General features: G+C 32.9%; 1 protein-coding gene and 1 long non-coding RNA gene across 2 annotated transcripts; one reads left to right on the forward strand and one right to left on the reverse strand.

The window, feature by feature from the left end:
* Positions 1-2,403: 2,403 nt before the first annotated feature.
* Positions 2,404-4,905, forward strand: LOC120150177 (SPX domain-containing protein 2-like). The gene is made up of 3 exons (XM_039162882.1): positions 2,404-2,706; positions 3,254-3,380; positions 4,444-4,905. Exons 1-3 carry the CDS (start codon positions 2,404-2,406, stop codon positions 4,884-4,886), a joined length of 873 nt encoding a protein of 290 aa, XP_039018813.1. The 3' UTR covers positions 4,887-4,905.
* Positions 4,906-8,970: 4,065 nt separating this feature from the next.
* Positions 8,971-20,714, reverse strand: LOC120150178. Its single transcript, XR_005518507.1, has 3 exons — positions 20,703-20,714; positions 12,123-12,126; positions 8,971-9,125 (listed from the first exon to the last, which is right to left on the reverse strand). It is a non-coding gene; the product is annotated as an uncharacterized LOC120150178 (long non-coding RNA).
* Between the last annotated feature and the right edge of the window lie 330 nt (positions 20,715-21,044).

The raw sequence follows: 21,044 nt of genomic DNA on the forward strand, positions 1-21,044 counted from the left end.
TATATATTCTAAAATGTCTAAAGAATTCTTCTGTAGTGTTGGTTCTAGGAGAATATTTTTGGACATATGATCACATAAGTCTTACATTTATCAGGAAGCCACAATCTTTTAGCACGATCTTTGGTAAATTCATGCGATATGTTGGAGTTAAATATATTGTCAATTTGTCATATCATAATTATAAACCTCCTTATTCAAGACTAAGAAACATGGAATCATCCTCTCCCTTTTCATGAAAATAGAAAATATGAACTTCGGTCAATCATTGTTTAATTATCTATCGTGATTATCCATCTAAATCATAAGAGATGAACCGTTTAAAATCACTATGAATTTAATGGTACTACAGACAAGATTAGTAATATATTACTTTAAACTATATATTAAAAATACCATTTTACGTCATGGGACTTGATTCAGATAAAAAAAAATCATGTCACTTGAAAGAAATTATAAAATTTTTTAAAGGGAAGAATATCCAAAACAATGGATGCGATTATTCCCTGACAACATAGAAAAGCCAAATATTGAAAACCCATGGATTTGGATATTCCAAATGGCTTGGAATTATGCTAAGGTCCCCTCCACTTCACCATTACTCAACTTTGGCTGGGCTAACTCGGCATGACTCACTTGATGTCTTTGTTGGGACTTGAGGGTTCAAATGATACTATTTTCTACTTGTGATCATGAGTGATGATCGAGTTCATGAAAGTCCTGATGTTATATATATTTTGAATAATGATCATAAGTAACATTTGATCAATTTATGGTTATGTGTGACGACTGATAAAAAATAATTATGATATGTGTTTTTATATATATGACGATCAATGAGTCATATTAGACTCGATAATTTTACTATTTAATTTATGATCATATGTGGTGATTGATGAGTTATAGATTTGATATATACTCCCATATATGGAGGTCAGTAAATTATGTTGAACTCGATAATTATTATTTGATTTTAATAATTCGTGGAATAAAATTATCTTGATAACCCAAGTGAGTATGTAGTACTATTCGTAGTACTTGAAGATGTATAATATTCAGTACATATATCATCCCTAATACTTGATGATTGTGTGATACCAAGTATCGATAATATTATATTATAGTTGTGTAGATAGCAGATAATCACTTCATAATAGTGGTATGGAATGTGGTACATGGTGCTTATTGATTCCAAATATACTACCACTATCATAGCGTTTAGATTTCTAAAATAAATTCGAACATGCTTATTTTTCAAAAGAAAAAACAATTGAGCTGAAGTATCGTTTCAAAAAAATCATAATCCTCCTACAATCTTAATAGATATTTTATAACACAATATTTAAAATAAATATTTATCCTATCAAAAATAATTCTTTTTGAATTAATCATATCCGATATATTAATCCGATGACAACCATCTCAATCTAATTTACTCCATTCACAAACGTCAGAGTTCAAACTTTTGACCTTACTTAAAGAATCTAATACATCATCTCATTAGACCAACTGATTGTTAGTAATAAAAATACTTTTAACAATAACGTTATACACTTAAAAGCCATAAATGTAATTTATTTTAATTTAATTCCTCATAAATATTATAATTCTAATAGAAAAACATTGGTGATTTGACTAAACACATCAAGCTCAAACCTTTTATTACAAAAACTTATATTTCTTTATCACAATCAATATCGCCACATGTTGGGTTTTAATTTACTTAAAAAAAATACATAAATGATCACGACTATATGATATTATTTTATTGTGTCATTCGATTATTAAAAGTTACAAAATGATTCTTCAATTATAGTGTTGTTTTGTTGAGTCTCTTAACTATTAAAAGTTATAAAATGATCACTCAACTAATCACAATGTTCTGAACTCGTCCTTTTTCGTTAAAAAATTAAAGGTCGTCTAAGTTAGACATTAACATGTTGACTAAAATATGATAATTGTTCGAGATTATGATATCATATTTTATCATATCTTAATCAGCATGTTAACGTCCATATCAGATTATCGTTAAATTTTTAATAGAAAATGATAAGTTTAGAACATATGAATAGTTGATGACAATTTTATAAGTTTTAATAGTGGTGAACTTAATAAAATAACGTCTTATAATCGATGAACTATTTTATAACTTTTAATAGTTATAAGACTAAAAAAATAATATTTTATAATCGGTCCATTTGTATACTTTACCCACAAAAAGAAAAGAAATAAAAAAGAAAGGAATAAAACCCAAGATATGCTTTGGTTTCATTTAAAGAACCCCATGGATATTCTCACCCATCCTCTGCGAATATTCTCTCTTTCCGTTATATTCTCTCTTTCCCCTTTCACTTTCTTTCTCATTTTCTCACCACCCAAACACCCTCCCTCAGCATTTTAGAACACATGAAATTTGGGAAGAGTCTTAGTAACCAGATCGAGGAGACTTTGCCTGAATGGCGGGACAAGTTCCTTTCTTATAAGGAGCTTAAGAAGAAGTTGAAGCTTATTGAGCCCAAATCCGGTGATAGGCCGAATAAGCGGCTTAGAGTGGGTCAAGACTCTGTTGATGCTGTTCATTCCAGGGAGAAGGTCGGCGATGGTATGTCGATAGAGGAGACCGATTTCATTAGGCTTTTGGAGAAAGAGCTCGAGAAGTTCAACAGCTTTTTTGTCGAGAAAGAGGAAGAATACATCATTAGGTTGAAGGTAATTCGAATTCTGATTTGATTTCGATCTGTTTGGTTGAAGGAAATTTTTTTTCCTGTTCTTTCTGGCATTTCGTTTATTTTCCCGGTAAGCAAACAGGGGCAGTTTGAAATTCATTAACGGAGCGTGAAAACGCTGCCGTTTTTCTATATTGGATTTTCTTTCCTTTGTCCTTAGTGAGTCCGTTAAACCGTTGAACGTTTTTGTCAACTTGCTAGAAACTTCCTTCAACAGCTAGCGAACATGCATTAAGGGGTTGTACCTTGAAGTACAAGCTTTTGTTTGCATGTTAACGTTGCCGCCAAGTAACAATTCTCTTACTTGCAAGACAACATGATATTTTATTGGAAGTTGATACTGAAAACATGGGAATATGCTTAGATCAAGGAAAATATCAGTTTTTTTATATAGAAATTTTATTATATTTAGCATAGTTTTAATCATGTAGACTGCTTGTAACCAAGTTCTAGATATAATGATATTAAGTTTGATATTTGGGGTATTCATTTTAGTACGTTTTATGCTGATTTTGATGAGTTGTTCACAGGAATTACAAGACAGTGTGGCGAAGGCAAAGGATAGTAACGAAGAAACGATAAGGATTAGGAAGGAAATTGTGGACTTCCATGGCGAGATGGTTTTGTTAGAGAATTATAGCGCTCTTAACTACACAGGTACTTCATCTTTGTTTATTCCCTTTTTCTGATTGTTTAATCAAAGATTTTGCCACTTGCTTTCTTTTAATGCTTGAATTAGTTGATTGTAGAACAATACTTTAGCCGGCCAAATGATTTGTTTTGGAAAATAATGATTAGGTTTATAGCAACTTGCTATTAAGCAGAGATGGAGCAGGAATTTATGTTAGGTGGTGTAAACTTATGAAGTTATATTAGAAATTTAGGGGTGTAAAATTAGATCTTCAATAGAAAATACAAAAGAAATTTCTAAATTATATGTGAATTTTAAATTTATGTGAGTGTGACCTCACTCCCTCTGTCCATCCCTGATAGTAAGCTTGTTTGGTGTTATGTCCATTCCTTGAAGTGAGACTTACTTTATTAATGCATGCTTCTTTTTACATCAGTTTTCTGGCAGACAACTTATCCACATCCATTATTTAGTTAAACATTAATTATACAACCTTTATGCAACCTGACAACTCATGTATCTTATCCAGTATATGATATATCCATATAAATCTTGATATTGTATATACCTTGAGACATTCATATATTTATGATACTTTTTCGTGTCGTATTCATGTGATATAATCATGACATGCCCATCATAATGTCTTATGGAGCATTTGCTTCGGCATATGCAGCCGCCGGCCACCATGGATAGCTTATAGTACAGTACCACTACTACAGGCATAATAAAGTTATACTTTAATGGATTAATGTGAGTCTGGCCTGATATACAGGTTTTCTCAAACCATGTATCATATGTGGGCTGCATACGAGTCATTTCCCAATATAATAAGGTCTTCATGGTAACTGATCCATTATCTCTAGATTTTTCCCCTCCCCACTGAACTAAAAAAGTTGCGGAGATGATTTGTTTAATTAAATAATCCGAGTGTCCGAATGATTTACACTTTGCTTATTAGGACAATCATTTGCAGTTGTAGTCCACATTTTGCATGGCCTTGTATTGATAAAAAGAAAAAGATTAGCTGCTTTTTCCCGGTTGTTAAGTATTAGGGGATACATGATTAACACCATATGTTCTGAATAGGATTGGTGAAAATATTGAAGAAGTATGACAAAAGAACAGGTGCTTTGATCCGCTTGCCTTTCATTCAAAGGGTTCTGCAGCAGCCCTTCTACACTACAGACCTTCTTTACAAGCTGGTCAAGGAATGTGAGGTGATGCTGGACCACCTGTTCCCGAAGAACGAAAAGCCAGCTTCGACCGGATTAGAAAACAAGGACGATGAGGATGATGATGGATTTGATCCTTCAACGTCCTCTACTTGTAGGAGTGAAGATGGCCTCAAAATGCCTGAAGAGCTGGAAGAGATCAAGTACATGGAGAGCCTATATATGAAGAGCAGTATATCGGCATTGCGAGTTTTGAAGGAAATCCGGAGTGGAAGTTCGACCGTTAGCGTTTTTTCATTGCCTCCGTTGGGCAAGACATGGAAAAAGGTTCCTGTTCTTGAACAAACTGCCAAATAGTTTGAATTTTGGTAATAGAACTCAACCAAGTCTGCAGCTGATAATTTTTACCTTTTAACATTTCATGCTGTTGTAACCTGGAAGTCTGAGATAGCAATACATGTAAATGCTATATATTTGATCAAATAAATGCTATATGTTGATACTATAGCAACTTGGTATAATCATAATTTTTTTAATAAATACTTATTTTACTTATTATATACATATTATAATATGAATGTTAATGTATAAGGAAAAATATTTAGAAGAAACGGAAATAAGAAATTAAACTACTATATATGGTTTCCCAACTTTTAGGGTGTTATCAATTTATTCACCGAACAATTTTTTTTTGTAATTGAGTCACTAAACTTTTAAGATGCTATCAATTTAGTCACTATTGTAAGTAAAATTATAACATTAATTCATTATTATATTTTGGTAATATGTTTTTTTATTAATCTAGAGTAACTATAAAATAGTATGTTTTCTTAGTCAATTGACAATGTATGCATACACACCCTGTAGACTCAACTACTCAAATCCGGGACCTCGAACCCATGACCTTTAGAGATAACAATACTCGCTTTTACCATTGAGGTCATTTAATGAGTTCTCGTATCGAAAAGTTAATCAATCCCATGCTAACTAAAACAAATGGTATTAGAGTTAATATTAAGAAACGGAAACAAAATTACAAAACATGTTTTGTATTTTCTATCTGCAGCCATATAGCCACAAATGTGCTCAAAATTTGAGCATTTTACATTAGTCATCAAATGTGCTAAAAAATTCACCCATAAAGCCAGATCCATTACAATTCCCGCATAAAATCTCCCTTTTCCCCCTGCAACATACAACACCACGCGGATTAATCGTATCCCTAACATTGCTGCTGCATGTTTCATGCTTTTACTATAAGGTGCGTCACGGAATGTAAGATTATCAGTAGAAATAAAAGATTACCAGGGAATAGGATTACTGGGAATGTTGTATTTTGTGTTTGGTTGGTTTAGTAGGAATGTAAGATTACCGTGTTTGGTTAAAAGAATAAAAGATTATTGAAATGTATATTTGACCAAATTATCATCATTATATATTTGTATAATATTACAAGTTGTAAAAAATTTATATATTTTCTTTAAAAAATTAAATTCATAATATTTATATAATTTTTTCATAAAATTAAAAATATAAAAAATGTTTAATGAAAGGGTAAAATTTTATTCAACCCCTGAACTTCATATAAAATTTTAATTATAGATTTTTTTTTTGTAAATCTAAACTAATTTAAGGATAAATTTGTAATTTAACCTTCGTAGAATTTTTATTATTCAATGACAGAAGAATGATATTTTTGAAATAAAAATAAAATTTTAAGGGTATTTTAGTCCAAAATGCCGGTAATGTTACAATACCTAAGGGAAGTGAGGTAATGACATTCCCGATAATATACCCAAAAAATCCACTATTGGTAATAAAATATTATCGAGAATGACATTACCGGCCAAACCAAACGGGGAATGTGAATTTCATTCTCGGAGGAATCCCACATTCCCCCATCCAAACGCCCCCTAAAGGGTTTACAGAAAAGACTGAATAGTGTTCGTCGTGCATCGAACATAAGACTGCAACACGATGAACAAAGAAATGCGATGAACTCATGCAGTGAATTGGCTTTGAAACCATGAACGTGTCCATTTCTGCAACACTCCTACATGATGAACAAAGAAATGCGATGAACTCATGCAGTGAATTGGCTTTGAAACCATGAACGTGTCCATTTCTGCAACACTCCTACATGATGAACAAAGAAATGCGATGAACTCATGCAGTGAATTGGCTTTGAAACCAAGAATGTGTCCGTTTCTGCAACGAAAATGGTGGATTTAATCTTATCCACTTAGGTTGCTAGCCTATCATAATAACAAAACCGATGATACATGCACCAAAGAGACGGAATGAGACCTGAATGAAATCATCTCACCTTTATTCTTCTCTGCTCTACCTATTCATGGACATGAGACGGAACACTTTGACATCGGCCAACGATTGAATCCTCACCGTCTGCGACTCTATTCATCCTTACAAGCCATTAGTATCTAAATTATCCTTCATAGTAACCCCAACCAAAATTTACAAAATGGGTATTGAATTCATTGGCAAAATTAGTTCCCAAACCTCACTATTTAAATGGATTGTGAATGAAAAAGTAGTCTTACCTTAGATTCTAAAGAATGAACTCTGGAGCTCTTAAACGCTTCATTTACCCGAAAAGCCATCCTTGGGAAAGAGTTATTACCAATAATCATCCCTAAAACAGAAAAGGTCAAAACTTGGCCGTCTATGAATAAACCAACATCACTAAAACGTCTACTTTTTTCATTACCTGCTATACAGGGAGTGTTGAAGGAGCAAACACAAGTCAAACATAGAGAATCTGTCATTCTTAAGAGAGTTTTTCTCTCTTTTTTGTGTGTTTCAGCTTCAAAAAAGTATGTTGTCCTACTAGATAAGCCTAGTCGAATTACCCAAGTGCCCCTTTCGTAATGGTTACATGAAACGTCTATTGGCATCCGGAAAAATAGGGGTAACGAGGTCAATTTATTTGACAAACAAACCAGAACGTGCGGTTTTTATGTGTATAATATGTAGGCAAACACTATCTGCAACTAATAACTGGTCTGTATCCACGAATTAAACTATTAAAACGATGATTATTATTTTTAAAGATTATAGATTTGAGCACTAGAAACTGCACAAGTAATTGAGCTTTTATTGAGCAAATGTTCATACTCCAATAGATAATCCCCGAACCATTTTTGCAAACATGTCCGCGACCGGATTTGCTTCCCTTCTAATTAATGAGATCCTCATTTCCCATTTGTGGTCAAGGAGTTCCTTAATCATGTCCACAACTATCTTCTTCATATCTATAGTTGTCGTCGTAGGTAAAAGTTTAATCATCTTGATGTTATCAGTTTTAACTATAATCTTGCGACAGCCTAATCCTAAATATATCATGAAATACCCATAATTCAGCAATTAAAATGGGACAATTGCTAATATTCTTTGAAAAACCAAAAATCCGACTCGCTTGGCTGCATCAAAGAACACCACCTGCAACTGCCGTTATGTCATTTCTTCTCATAGCACCATCTGCGTAGGCCTTGATCCATCTCTTGGGAGGTCTTGTCCATTTTGTAAGATCAATTAATTTTATTTTTGTTACGTTTGAGCCTTTGAGGTCTAATTAGGATCAAATTAACATGAAAAATATTGAATCTGATTCGAGATAATAATATAATATTTTTCTTATATATTTAGGAATAATATCTTTATTTATATTTTTTCAATCAGATCTTTATTTTATCGAATAAAAAAATTATATTCATATAAATCTAATATAAGTTTTATCTTAAATCCGAATCGAATTTCAAGTTGAATAAAACTCACAGAACTTAAAGTGAACTGATCTCAAATAAGAGATGCAATATTTAGGTTGAATTCAAATTGATAGAAAATCTTAAGTTAAAATGTATAACTTAAATTTGGGTAAAATATGTAAATGGTCCCCCAAACTACAAGTCACTGCTTTATTAAATAAATTGATTATTAAAATAGTCTCCTAATTATAGTATGTTATCTTGTTAAGTCCACAACTATTAAAAGTCATTAAATAATTATTTAACTATTCATTTATTCTAAATTTATATTCGACGGCATAATATTTCAAATATTAGCTCATCCGTATAATATAAATGAATATTCAATCCGTAAATTTTTAAAATCATTTTATAACTTTCAATAATCGAGAGATCATTTGTATTTTACTCCTGAAATTAAAGATTTCAGATTAAAATAAACAATGTCTAAACTCAATTTAAGTATAAAAATAATAACAAAAGGATATTGTAATTTTTACATCAAAACAAAAGGATATGGATCTATTATCATGATAAAAAATATATAGTTTTACACAAAAAAGAAAAAAAGAAAAAAAATGAATCCTTAAATAAAATAAAATCAATTAAGCAAAAGCAGAAGGAATATGAAAACAAAAGGGCTAAACGCGAAGACTAATTCTTGTGGGTAGTCTTACGATACTTGTCTTTGATCCACTGAATCCCCGAAGAGGTTCCTTGTTTGACCTTCTTCATCCCGGTTGAAGCCACGGATTTGGTCTTCTCAAGCCCGTCCCCAACCTTCTGCTTGTACTTGGCGGTTGCGCCACCGCCGCCGCTCTTCTTTTCGTCACTACCACCTGTGGCAGCCGCCGGGTTGCTGGTGTCCCACTGGTCCACCCATGATGATCCGTGGCCGTAGGAATTGTTTCTTTCCATCACTAGAATCTTAAGAAATAAGATCAGATTAGCAAGTTTGGCAATGCTAAGAGGAAGTTACAACTAAGACGTTTGAATTCTCAACGCCTCTTCATATTTTATAGGCGTTCATTACACCAACGAGAAAACTTAGCCGTGTCGATTTATTTGAAATGACGAAAATACCCTTATTTTTTATTTAAGGAATATGTTTTTGCATGTCGAAGTAACGTAGATTTCTCTGATATACTTCAATAATTAGCTGAAATAAAATAAAATTTATTTTAAAAAATAATTATTATCACTGTATTGGATTAAGTTTTTTTTTAAATTACTGGAATAAAATAATATTTTATTTATCACCGGAGAACTTTTATTCAAACTAAAGTACTCTATCGAAAGAAAGTTGATAGGATAAGGATAGTTTGATGGTATGATTCAACTAAAAATATTATTGACGAAAAGTATATATAATTATTATTTGATATGTTAATATATATTTTTAATTTTATAAGTAATTTTTATTTATCCTCATATATTCTTAATTATTTGTATATATATAGATAATTAAAGATATATGATGTCAAATTACAATAGTTTAATGATTTGGACCATCACTTGAATAAAATTTAAAATTATATTTTTAGTTTAACTTGTTTAAAAAGTAAAATTATATCTATTTTAACCTTTTCTTTACAAAAAAAATATTATCTGACTTTTTGATAAATTATTACTTCAATTATATCCATTAATTAAACAAGTTTCTAGATAATTCCAGAAGCTCAATAATTTTAAAGTATATTTCCATTAATTTTTATTTTTTTAAAAAAGCATAAAGGGTAGTGTAGTCAACCCGATATATTTCCAATAATTTCCATTTATTGAGCTTCTGGAATTATCTAGAAACTAATGGGTGGAGGAAATTTGTTTGACAGTAATATATCAGTCCAGCACGATTATAATATTCTACTGTGGTTGTGGCTATGGTCGTAGTTGTAGCTGTGATATCATGATTGTAGTTGTTACAGATGTTATCATATGATTTTTTCTTTAACATGATTATATTTTTATGTTGTGGATACAATTTATGGTATCGCGATGATTTTGAAAAACATTACAATATGATTGTTACACTACGTTACAATCGTAATTTAATACTATACGCACAACCTCTCCAAGAAGCTTCTGCAATAGTCATGGCCTACGCCATGCCTCCGGCTCCACTCATGTTCACTTCATTATCTTTATTTGTATAAATCTTTTAGGGTATATTAGAACCACATGTGTCACACCCCAATTTTTAATTTTAAAACTTATTAAATTTAATTAATTGATTTTATGGATTAAACTACAAGTTTCTAAAACTTATGAGTTAGTTTCAAATATTTAGGAAGTTTAGAGACTCAGTTCTGAATTTCCCCATTGTTGGTCGGTAGAGGGGAAAAAGTAGGAAAAATGATGGTTGAGCTAGTTTGAACCCGTAACTTTAGGATATGGGTAACCATGCCTTAGACATATAGGTTAGGCTCCTATGAAGGTCTTAAATAATTAAAATAATTTTTAATAATATTTTGTTCAAATTACTCCCTCGATTCAAGAACCGTCTTCCCTTTAGGAAAAGCCAAACACCCAATTAACCCAAAAGTCATTTCTGTCGCCCATCTTCGTTCAGTCGTCTTTGGCCTGCGTTGGAGTGCACCGCCGCTATTAACTGAACTGATGTCCCACCCCGACCAGACCCAACCGTCGAAGGCACCAAACAAGCCACCATGTTGCCTTTTTCAAGAAAGAAGTCATTCGAAACCCCTCACCGCTCCTCTGTCTCTGCTTGTCGTTGAGCAACACCGACCATCCCAAACGAAGCACCATCGAATCCCAATCAAAACCCACCCGCCCAATCATCGAAAGCTGTCGTCGATCACCGTGGAGGAGTGTTCGAAGACACGTTGAAAACCCAAGATTGTTGTTGTTTTCGTTGATTTTGCACCGATTGGGTCACCGATCTGCCTCACCGCCGCCACTGTTAGACTCCCCATCATCGTCTGACCAAAACCCAACTGGTGGGTCGCGTCATTTTTTCCTTAATTAAGGTACTCGAGGATCTCCTGATCGTTCTTATGCTCGACCCGGTTCCTCCCGATCTGCTAGACCGCGAGATCCCGTTATTACTCGTATAGTTTTGTAACCCTGTTAGATACTCAATTTAGTGTACTAATATGATAATAATTATGTTCTGATATGACCTAGGTTCGCGTACTACCGAGGAGCATAGTGAAGCTAATGCTCAGTAGATTTCCGGACTGATTCGTTTTTGCGAGGTGTGTTCCTTGTGTTCCATATACATGTTTTAAATATTTGTTTGAAATGTCATGTGCACATGATTATTTTTCTTGATTTGAAATGCAATGTTTGATCTGAATTGAGTATTGTATGATTTATCTGTTTCAAGTCTGATTTCTGATTTACTAAAGTTTTTAAGCATGCTTGTGTGATTCATGTTCTTTGATTATTGTTTTTACTAAATTAATATATGTTGAACTTGATTTCTATGTTATTGTTATTTATGGTCTAAAAACTATTTTTTCGGAGTACTTGGGATCTGGTATGAAGTCTATGCAGGTTCAGCACTGATCAAGCTGATAATTCCTCATGCAATTTCAGCCCTAATCAAGCTAGTAATTCCTTATGTACTTAAGGCGACCCTTGGGTTAGCTCCTATGCCCAATGGGCCTAGTGGTAAGACCTTATGGATCCTAAGGTACTCCCTTAGGGTGGCTCCTTTGCTATGTGCATTGGGTAAGTCCCTATGGGCTTAAAGGTACACCCCTCAGGTGGGCACCTAAGCTTCAGCTAGGGTAAGACCTTATCGACCCAAGGTGCCCTTAGGTTGGCTCCTATGCCCTTTGGACCTAGGGTAAGTCCTTATGGATACTGTTCTGGGGAACTACATATGGAGTACGGTTGGAGGGTTATTCTGTATTTTAAACTACAACTCTATTGTCGTTTTCATAACTTTGATAATTAACCGATTTTGAAACTCAACTGTATGTTTTATTATGTAATGCTGGAACACATTGAGCTTGTAACACCCAATCTGTATATTTATACCTATACAATTACGGATGTCAACCGTATTTAGAAAACCATTATCCAATTAATAACAACTATTTAAAATTATTTTCTTAAAATGGTAATTGATATTATAAAAATATCATATCAATAATTTATATTTTGCTATAGCTAATTTAATTCAAAAGATTTTTTGAATAGTGAACAATACCCATGAACATGAACAATACCTATGAACAGTGAGGGAATCGGTACCTTGTAGGGGTATCGGTACCCCAAATGCATTCTGGAAAATTTTGCTTAAAACGTTTATTGTTCACTGCTACAGTAACTACTACGTACTTTCGAAAATACATATAAATTCATAAAATTCCTTCTTTTGTTTCCAATTTTGTTCATCAAAATAAATTAAACATTTATAAAATTACATGCCACTATTTAAATCAAATTCCATCATAGGATGTCTTACTGATATTGAAATATACCTCTCGATGCTTGATGTCATTCCGAACTCTTTATTATTACTGGCTTTTTACCTAAGCGTGAAAATCATCACACTAAGTATATACTTAGTGAGGCAATTTAAAAACAGTAAACAGTGCAATACAATTCTTGCATGATTTTCAATGTCAAATTCAAAATGCCATAAAATCATTTTATTTGCATATACAATATTTTACCATGATCAATATAATATAAAATCTTTTACCATTTATCCCATAAGCTCGTAAGCTTATTTTACCAAAATACTTACCATTTAAATTCCATAAGCTCGTAAGCTTATTTATCAACATACTTTCCATTTAAATTCCATAAGCTCGTAAGCTTATTTATCAATATACTTGCCATTATTCATAAGCTCGTAAGCTTATTTGCATACTTACCATTTATTAACCAATAAACCATAACTCATAGCCCATAGTATATGTATGAGGAACCTGATATAGGAGTCAAATATTGCACCGAAGTGCTGAGGTCGAGCTTTGCTCACCTAATAATGACCGTAGTGCTTATACCGTGTCTTCGTTAGATACTTTGAGGCCTGCACTATGTGTCTTCTCTAGACACTCTAGTACTACCTAATATTGCAGCTGCTAGACTCTATGGCATGCCATTAATACCATTGATCCTCAATAACATACTTGGGCATATAGTCAATTTTATTTGATCCATTAATGGCAAAGTATATTATCATAATTTAACAATGGGGCAATTCATACCCAAAAACATTCATGGTAAAATATCACATTTTCATAATCAATGCATTATAATTTCATACAGTGACATCTCAATGTCATGTCAATTTATAAAAATGACATAATATCATGCTGATATAAACAAGGTCGACTTATCGCAAGTCTTCCTGATGATGTATAAAACATCCATGTATAATTTCATGCATGTATTGCACTCACCTTGACACTTTGTCTTTCAAAAATATATGAGCCTCACTATTGTCCACCAAAAACCCTTTTATATTTGATTTGCTTCGATTACAAATCAATCACAATCTGTATATATCGCCATTCATAATGTCACACCCCATATGGGGTTAGATTTCTTTCAATTTAAATATGTGAAATAATATGAAGTTGGTTTTCAATTAATTATTTTATCATATCATTATATATTAAACAAATTGAGAATGATATAGTAGGTAGAAGGGGACAAATTGTTGGGTTGGCATTCCATGATTGAAAAAAAATTATACAAAATCAAACATGAAGACAAAAGTATGTGGAGTCTGACAAAGAAAGCAACCAAATGAAGTGAAGACTTTGTATCATATACATGTAGCTTGTTGTGTTAATTATCTAAGGGTAAAAAGGGGCACGTAGAAGAGGAAAAATGATAAAGAAACCAAACCAATAATAATGGAACAGATAAATCCAAGCAAAGCTATGAGTGATGTGAATTGTTTATTATTATTATTTTTATAATATGGAAAAATAGAGACCACAAGTGAGGGAAATCAATCAACCACTCCTTGCCTATTCGATATCTCTTTCTGTACAAATAAAAAATGGCTTCAACCGAGAACGTTAGTTGCAGGCAATCAAATACCTCTCGGCTACAAAATTTGGTGCCAAGTTGCTTGGTGTATTTGGAAATGGGATGGTACAATCTTTTATACATGCGCGTGTATTAACTCCATCAAACATGAGAAAGCTAAAGTTGGCTTCTTAAATCGTTAAGCAACTTCGAAGGTTTCATCGAGTGGAAATTCCAGGTTCTAAAGAATCTTAACTATGAGTTGACCTCTTTAAGTTCTTTGAGAAAGGAATATAGGTTCTTGGATGGGATGAGCAACAGGTACGTTTAATTTTGATGGAGAAGATGATGAATTTTTGCAGAACATGAGTTCTCCGAGACTGAGCAATTCATTTGAAAAGAAAGCCGATGCCAACTGGGAAAGAAGATATGTTAATCCTATATCATAAAACATGATCAGAAAAGGAAGCTATGGAGGGTTTCTAGCCAAGTCAATCTGTCGTAGCTAAGTCTGCCGCCCTTGGAGCTTCCTCAATTCAGAATCGGTCAAAGGGTCCAAACGATGCATCAATCACCAGAAGAATAAAAGAAAAAAAATAGAAATTGTGAAGGTTGCGTGAAATGGAGAGTGGTTTCATAATACATTGAAAATCACGTGTGTGTGGGGTTTGAGATAGTAAGATGGACAATCATAGTTTCAACCCTTATGTTGGTAAGGTTCTAACTTGTCCATCAGTTTTAATAAAATTTCAACCAAGTTATGATAGTTTAAATTAATTCAATCTAGTACCTGATTTTAGTTGTTATATATTTTAACGACAATGAAGTTTTAGTTTTATCATTTGGTTCCGAACTATTAAATTAGTTTCTTTAATCATTTTTTATTATGAGGGGAATTATATTGGATTCAAGTTCGCGTATTTGATGGTCCGGGTTCGTGAGAGAAAAATTGGAATCTCGACCTTGTACCTCCGATCCATCCGTATGCTTTGCTATGTATTCGAGACATTATGGACCGTGGAATTAAAGTTGAGAACAAGCGAATGGAGTTTAAATGGTCGATCAGAATGACACGGAAATTGAGGTATACTTTACTACCTCTTTATGCTTTATGGAAACATGTTGATATCGGTAAATGCATGAATAAGATAATGTGATCACTTTTGTAGGAGTGAATAATTTATACACTTGATATGAATGTGGTAGAAATTATACACTGAATACGGATCGAATGACTATATAAGAGATTGATAATTGTTGGAATTAAATTACAAGTTTGTGATTGGTGATAAAAAATCACTATGGATTGTAACTTCTATTTTATATCATCAAGGGTTAAATGTTAAAGGTACTTGGATGGAAAATTATGAGAATACCGGTATGGTAAAATTACGAAATTACCCTTATATTGGAAAATGATAAGAATTGTCCATGGAAGTTGATTAGTAAATCTGAAAAGACATATTGATCTGAAAACTACTTATGTGCATAAGAAATGAGTTTTGTATAGAATGCGAATAACCGGTTTTTAAAACCAAGAGGTTTGCAAGATACTAGAAGTCTGTTAAGGAATCATTGAGATCAGAGAATGTTAGGGAAAGAAATTAACCATAGGATCTCTAAATCATAGTTACTTTCGTTAAGAGTTATACCGAAATTATTGGGTTAAGAAATTATGAAAATGCCTTGAAAGGTAAAATAGTCCGAGTTGACCCTGAATAAAAAAGTACTTTGAGGATTCGTACTTAATCGATTAAGTAGGTTTGATTGTTAAGATCTGACTTAGTGCAGAAAATTCCTGATAACATGTTTGTAACTTCTGAAAGGCAATTGACCTGAAAATCTCCGAGTTAAGAATAAATTATCGATGGTGCTCTTCTGTCAGAATTGTCCGTATAGATGGAATAGATGATAAGTCTGAATTAAATAATAAGATCGGACGGAAGGATGATTAAACTACGTGGGGTCTATAAAATGACAAAATACCTTGTGATGGAAATGAATCAAGAGTATCACCAAGTTCAGGATGAATAGATATCCTCAGCTTTGAAATGAATGGAAAAAACATTTGAGCACCAAAATGACCAAAATGCCCTTATAATATCTAAGTAAATGTCTTGGATTAATTAAGAAATTTTAAACATGAATGTTGTACTACTTTTAATGTTATTAAACGCATTTAAGCCTGTCAAACAATGATAGTTCTATATCATTACTTGAATGGCATAGGTACCACTTGAATGCCAGTTCGTCTCCTCAAGTTTGGATTGATGATAATTATGGAAGTACTCAGCTCAGCTCAACGCTAGAGCGCATTCGATATTAAGAAGTGAATATTTGTGGGATAAATCAATTACGAATACCAAAATGATTTTAGTATATGACCAAAGTGAAATGAACGGAAGTAAAACATATATCCGAAACTCAGAAGTGTCTGAATTAATCTGGAAAACTCTGAAGTAACCGAGATAGACTTGCGTGCTAAACGAACTAAGTAACCTCAATGACTGAGGATTTAATAAGTGATTGGATGAGTTTGGAAACACTGATAAATATACATGATGAATTATCTTTATGGGTCATGAACCATGAATTAAGTACGTTTTTATTTTCTGATATCGTTAAAACGTGAAAATGAAATAAATACCATAGAAAGATCTATTCAGCAATGATTACGAAGATGATTATGGAGAATTGTTGGTATTAAAGAGTGAATACTTGGAAAGTCAATAAATTGACGGGTCGACACGCATTAGTTCTAAGAGTTATTCAGTTTGAATAGTTCAATAAACCGATCGATCAGCACGAATTGTAATGTCTAGAATCTATGTTTCTCTTTTATTAGCTCAAATCACTCCGGTTATTCCTGAACGTTTCCCTGATGCACATGAATCATAGTGGGATTCTACAGTATCACCTTTAATTGTCCGATTAGATCGGTTAGTAATCGATTCTCTCTAATATAACCTCATTCCTGTAATCTGATCAAATTGCACGAGTTTCATGTTATCCTTATCGATAATTACAAAAGGCCTCTGAAAAATACTTGGATCCTCTAGTGTGTTCCCTATGTACTACATAATTGTTTTATCTGTTTTGAAATGTGGTACACTAAAATCTATGGTTATTGTTTTATGATGCACCGACTTACCGGTGATGGTTTATGGACTATGACTGATATATGATTATTGGTTTTCACTGATATATGATAACGATGATTACGGACCTAATGTGACTCTTGGGTAGGCTCACGGGCCCCAAGATGCTCCATTAGGTTGGCTCCCTTTTGCCGTGTGCTTAGGGTAAGCCCTATGGACTTACGGGCCTAAGGATACAGGCCCAAAGCCTATCCTTAGGTGGTTTCCTTTTTGCTGTGTGCTTAAGGTAAGCCATACGAACATAGTTCTGAGGAACTGCGGATGATGTACATGAAAAGGATTTAAACTACGAGTTTCAAAAGTGAAACTTCATTATGATTTTATGATGATTTACTGAACTATTACTTGTTTATTGTACCTACTATGATTTTTTTGTACTGTTAGAACACACTAGAAATTCTATTCGATCTCATGAAAACGTGATACTATGAATGCTTCCTATGAATTGTGATCTTCATGGTTTATACTCGATGAACTACTAATAAAACTCTAGATTAGTCCGCAATTAGTATACGTTTGATTCAATAAGGAAATTATGGTTTCCCATTTATCTGCATGACATCTAGCATCATCTGGTAGTTCTGTATTACTGAGCTTTCCGAAGCTCACTCTATTACTCACCATTGCAGGTTAAAAGAATTATACCATTGCATCTATCGAATTCAGTAAGGGAGCTCTTATGGCATTATTTTCAGAGTATGGTACAAGTGTTTAGGGGGCATGTAGATTGTATTTTGTTTTATATACGAGTATGAAAATATGTTTTATTTCTGAATGCTGATAAAGCAATTATGAGTTACATGTTTTAATAAAAGTTTTAAATTTTCTGCTATTTTTACAATGGGTCGCTCCGGTGACCCTAATGTGACACTCCATATCGGATCGGGATATCCAAATCGGTCTGAGGGGGTTACATTTAGTGGTATCAGAGCTATGGTTTGAGTCAAAATTTACATGATAGATCGGCCGGTCGAATGTTAAAATATGTCTAATCAGTACATGCCCCTAGACTACAATCGTACTTCTCTGAGCCGGAACTCAAAGGTTGAGTCTTTATCTGTAATGAACAAACTAAGTTTTCATCCGTTAGGACTCTATCGTTTTATAAAGGAATACCAGTAACATCTGTCTAAACGCTGTAAAGTACCTCATGAGCCATGTGAGAGTTACTCATCTGAGAAATTTTGACCCGACTCCAGAAATTAAATTGGGATATGCTACTGCACTATGAGCCTATTCTCATGACCAAGACTGAATTGATTACTCAAGGTCATTTTCATTCGGATTCTTTTATTGAAAAAAAAGAAAAGTTCTGATAAGAATGTATACTCAACAGGTTAAGGATTAGTGAAGGATCTGTATTTATATAAAAGCTACTTGAAGATATGAAAAGAATTGATGGAAGTTTCATTTCTGCAATTCTGTGACATGAATGAATTTCGAGGACGAAATTATTTTAAGGAGGAGAGAATTGTCACACCCCAATATAGGGTTAGATTTCTTTCAATTTAAATATGTGAAATAATATGAAGTTGGTTTTCAATTAATTATTTTATATCATTATATTATTAAACAAATTGAGAATGCTATAGTAGGTAGAAGTGGACAAATTGTTGGGTTGGCATTCCATGATTGAAAAAAAAATATTATACAAAATCAAACATTAAGACAAAAGTATGTGGAGTCTGACAAAGAAAGCAACCAAATGAAGTGAAGACTTTGTATCATATACGTGTAGCTTGTTGTGTTAATTATCTAAGGGTAAAAAGGGGCACGTAGAAGAGGAAAAATGATAAAGAAACCAAACCAATAATAATGGAACAGATAAATCCAAGCAAAGCTATGAGTGATGTGAATTTGTTTATTATTATTATTTTTATAATATGGAAAAATGGAGACCACAAGTGAGGGAAATCAATCAACCACTCCATGCCTATTCGATATATTCTTTCTGTACAAATAAAAAAATGGCTTTCACCGAGAACGTTAGTTGCAGGCAATCAATACCTTTCGGCTACAAGATTTGGTGCCAAGTTGCTTGGTGTATTTGGAAATGGGATGGTACAATATTTATACATGCACGTGTATTAACTCCATCAAACATGAGAAAGTAAGTTGGCTTCTTAAATCGTTAAGCAACTTCGAAGGTTTCATCGAGTGAATTCCAGGTTCTAAAGAATCTCAACTATGAGTTGACCTCTTCAAGTTCTTTGAGAAAGGAATATAGGTTCTTGGATGGGATGAGCAACAGGTACGTTTAATTTTGATGGAGAAGATGATGAATTTTTGCAGAACATGAGTTCTCCGAGACTGAGCAATTCATTTGAAAAGAAAGCCGATGCCAACTGGGAAAGAAGAAATATGTTAATCCTATATCATGAAACATGCATCAGAAAAGGAAGATATAGAGGGTTTTTAGCCAACGTCAATCTGTCGTAGCTAAGTCTGCCGCCCTTGGAGCTTCTCAATCAGAATCGGTCAAAGGGTCCAAACGATGCAAAATCACCAGAAGAATAAAGAAAAAAAAAGAATTGTGAAGGTTGCGTGAATGGAGAAGTGGTTTCATTACATTTGAAAATCACGTGTGTGTGGGGTGTTGAGATAGTAAGATGGACAAATCATAGTTTCAACCCTCTATGTTTGGTAAGGTTCTAACTTGTCCATCAGTTTAAATAAAATTTCAACCAAGTTATGATATTTTAAATTAATTCAATCTAGTACCTGATTTTTTGTTGTTATATATTTTAACGACTATGAAAGTTTTAGTTTTATCATTTGGTTCCCGAACTATTAAATTAGTTTCTATTAATCATTTTTTTATTATGAGGGGAATTATATTGGATTCAAGTTCGCGTATTTGATGGTCCGGGTTCGTGAGAGAAAAATTGGAAAAATAGCAATTGAATAATAGGTAAACTACATATTTGGCAACCCATGTAATACCTCAAAAATTCAGATAATGACCAAAATGAATATTTTGAAAGTTTGATGGTCAAAGTAGAAAGTGGGGAAAAAGTTTAGGGAATTAAGTGATAATTTCCTAAAAGTATTTTATTTCATAAATAGATGGTTTACTCTGAGAGTGGAGTTTTATAGAAATCATATTTTTTTGGATTTGGAATTTTAGTAAAGAAAACTAGAAAGGGTTAAAGTCCAGTAAGGAAATCGGTATTTCAGATCAAATTGGAATTTTACAAAAATTGGAAGGATGTTATAAAATGGTTGGAAAATATTATTTTAAATTTTGGATCAGAGAAATTTGGTTTGGAATTGTGCAATTTTTTAGATTTAACCGAAACAGTGGAATTTAGTGACTAAAACAAAATTTTGAAAATTCATGGGCAATTTCGTGAGTCAAAGTCAAAATAATTCATCTTTGACTTTTGAAAGATGATAAGGATGACCTTGTCATGGTTTTATGGTGAATATGGATCATTAATGGCAAAAATGGAATTTCCTTGAATTGAATAAAAAATTCCATTTTTATATTAAGCAAGACATATTGATCTGATAAAACTACTTATGTGCATAAGAAATGCTAGTTTTGTATAGGAAATGCGAATAACCGGTTTTTAAAACCAAGAGGGTTTGTGCAAGATATTAGAAGTCTGTTAAGGAATCATTTTGAGATCAGA

Source organism: Hibiscus syriacus, unplaced genomic scaffold (assembly GCF_006381635.1).
Source record: "Hibiscus syriacus cultivar Baekdansim isolate YM2019G1 unplaced genomic scaffold, ASM638163v2 tig00111016_pilon, whole genome shotgun sequence".
In the NCBI taxonomy this organism is placed as follows: Eukaryota; Viridiplantae; Streptophyta; class Magnoliopsida; order Malvales; family Malvaceae; genus Hibiscus; species Hibiscus syriacus.

What these genes read in the sequence shown, in the direction of transcription:
- LOC120150177 (XM_039162882.1), top strand. Translation starts at nt 2,404, where the DNA reads ATGAAATTTGGGAAGAGTCTTAGTAACCAGATCGAGGAGACTTTGCCT. An exon ending in AATACATCATTAGGTTGAAG is followed by an intron (nt 2,707 to 3,253) that starts GTAATTCGAATT and finishes AGTTGTTCACAG; the next exon opens with GAATTACAAGACAGTGTGGC. An exon ending in TAGCGCTCTTAACTACACAG is followed by an intron (nt 3,381 to 4,443) that starts GTACTTCATCTT and finishes TGTTCTGAATAG; the next exon opens with GATTGGTGAAAATATTGAAG.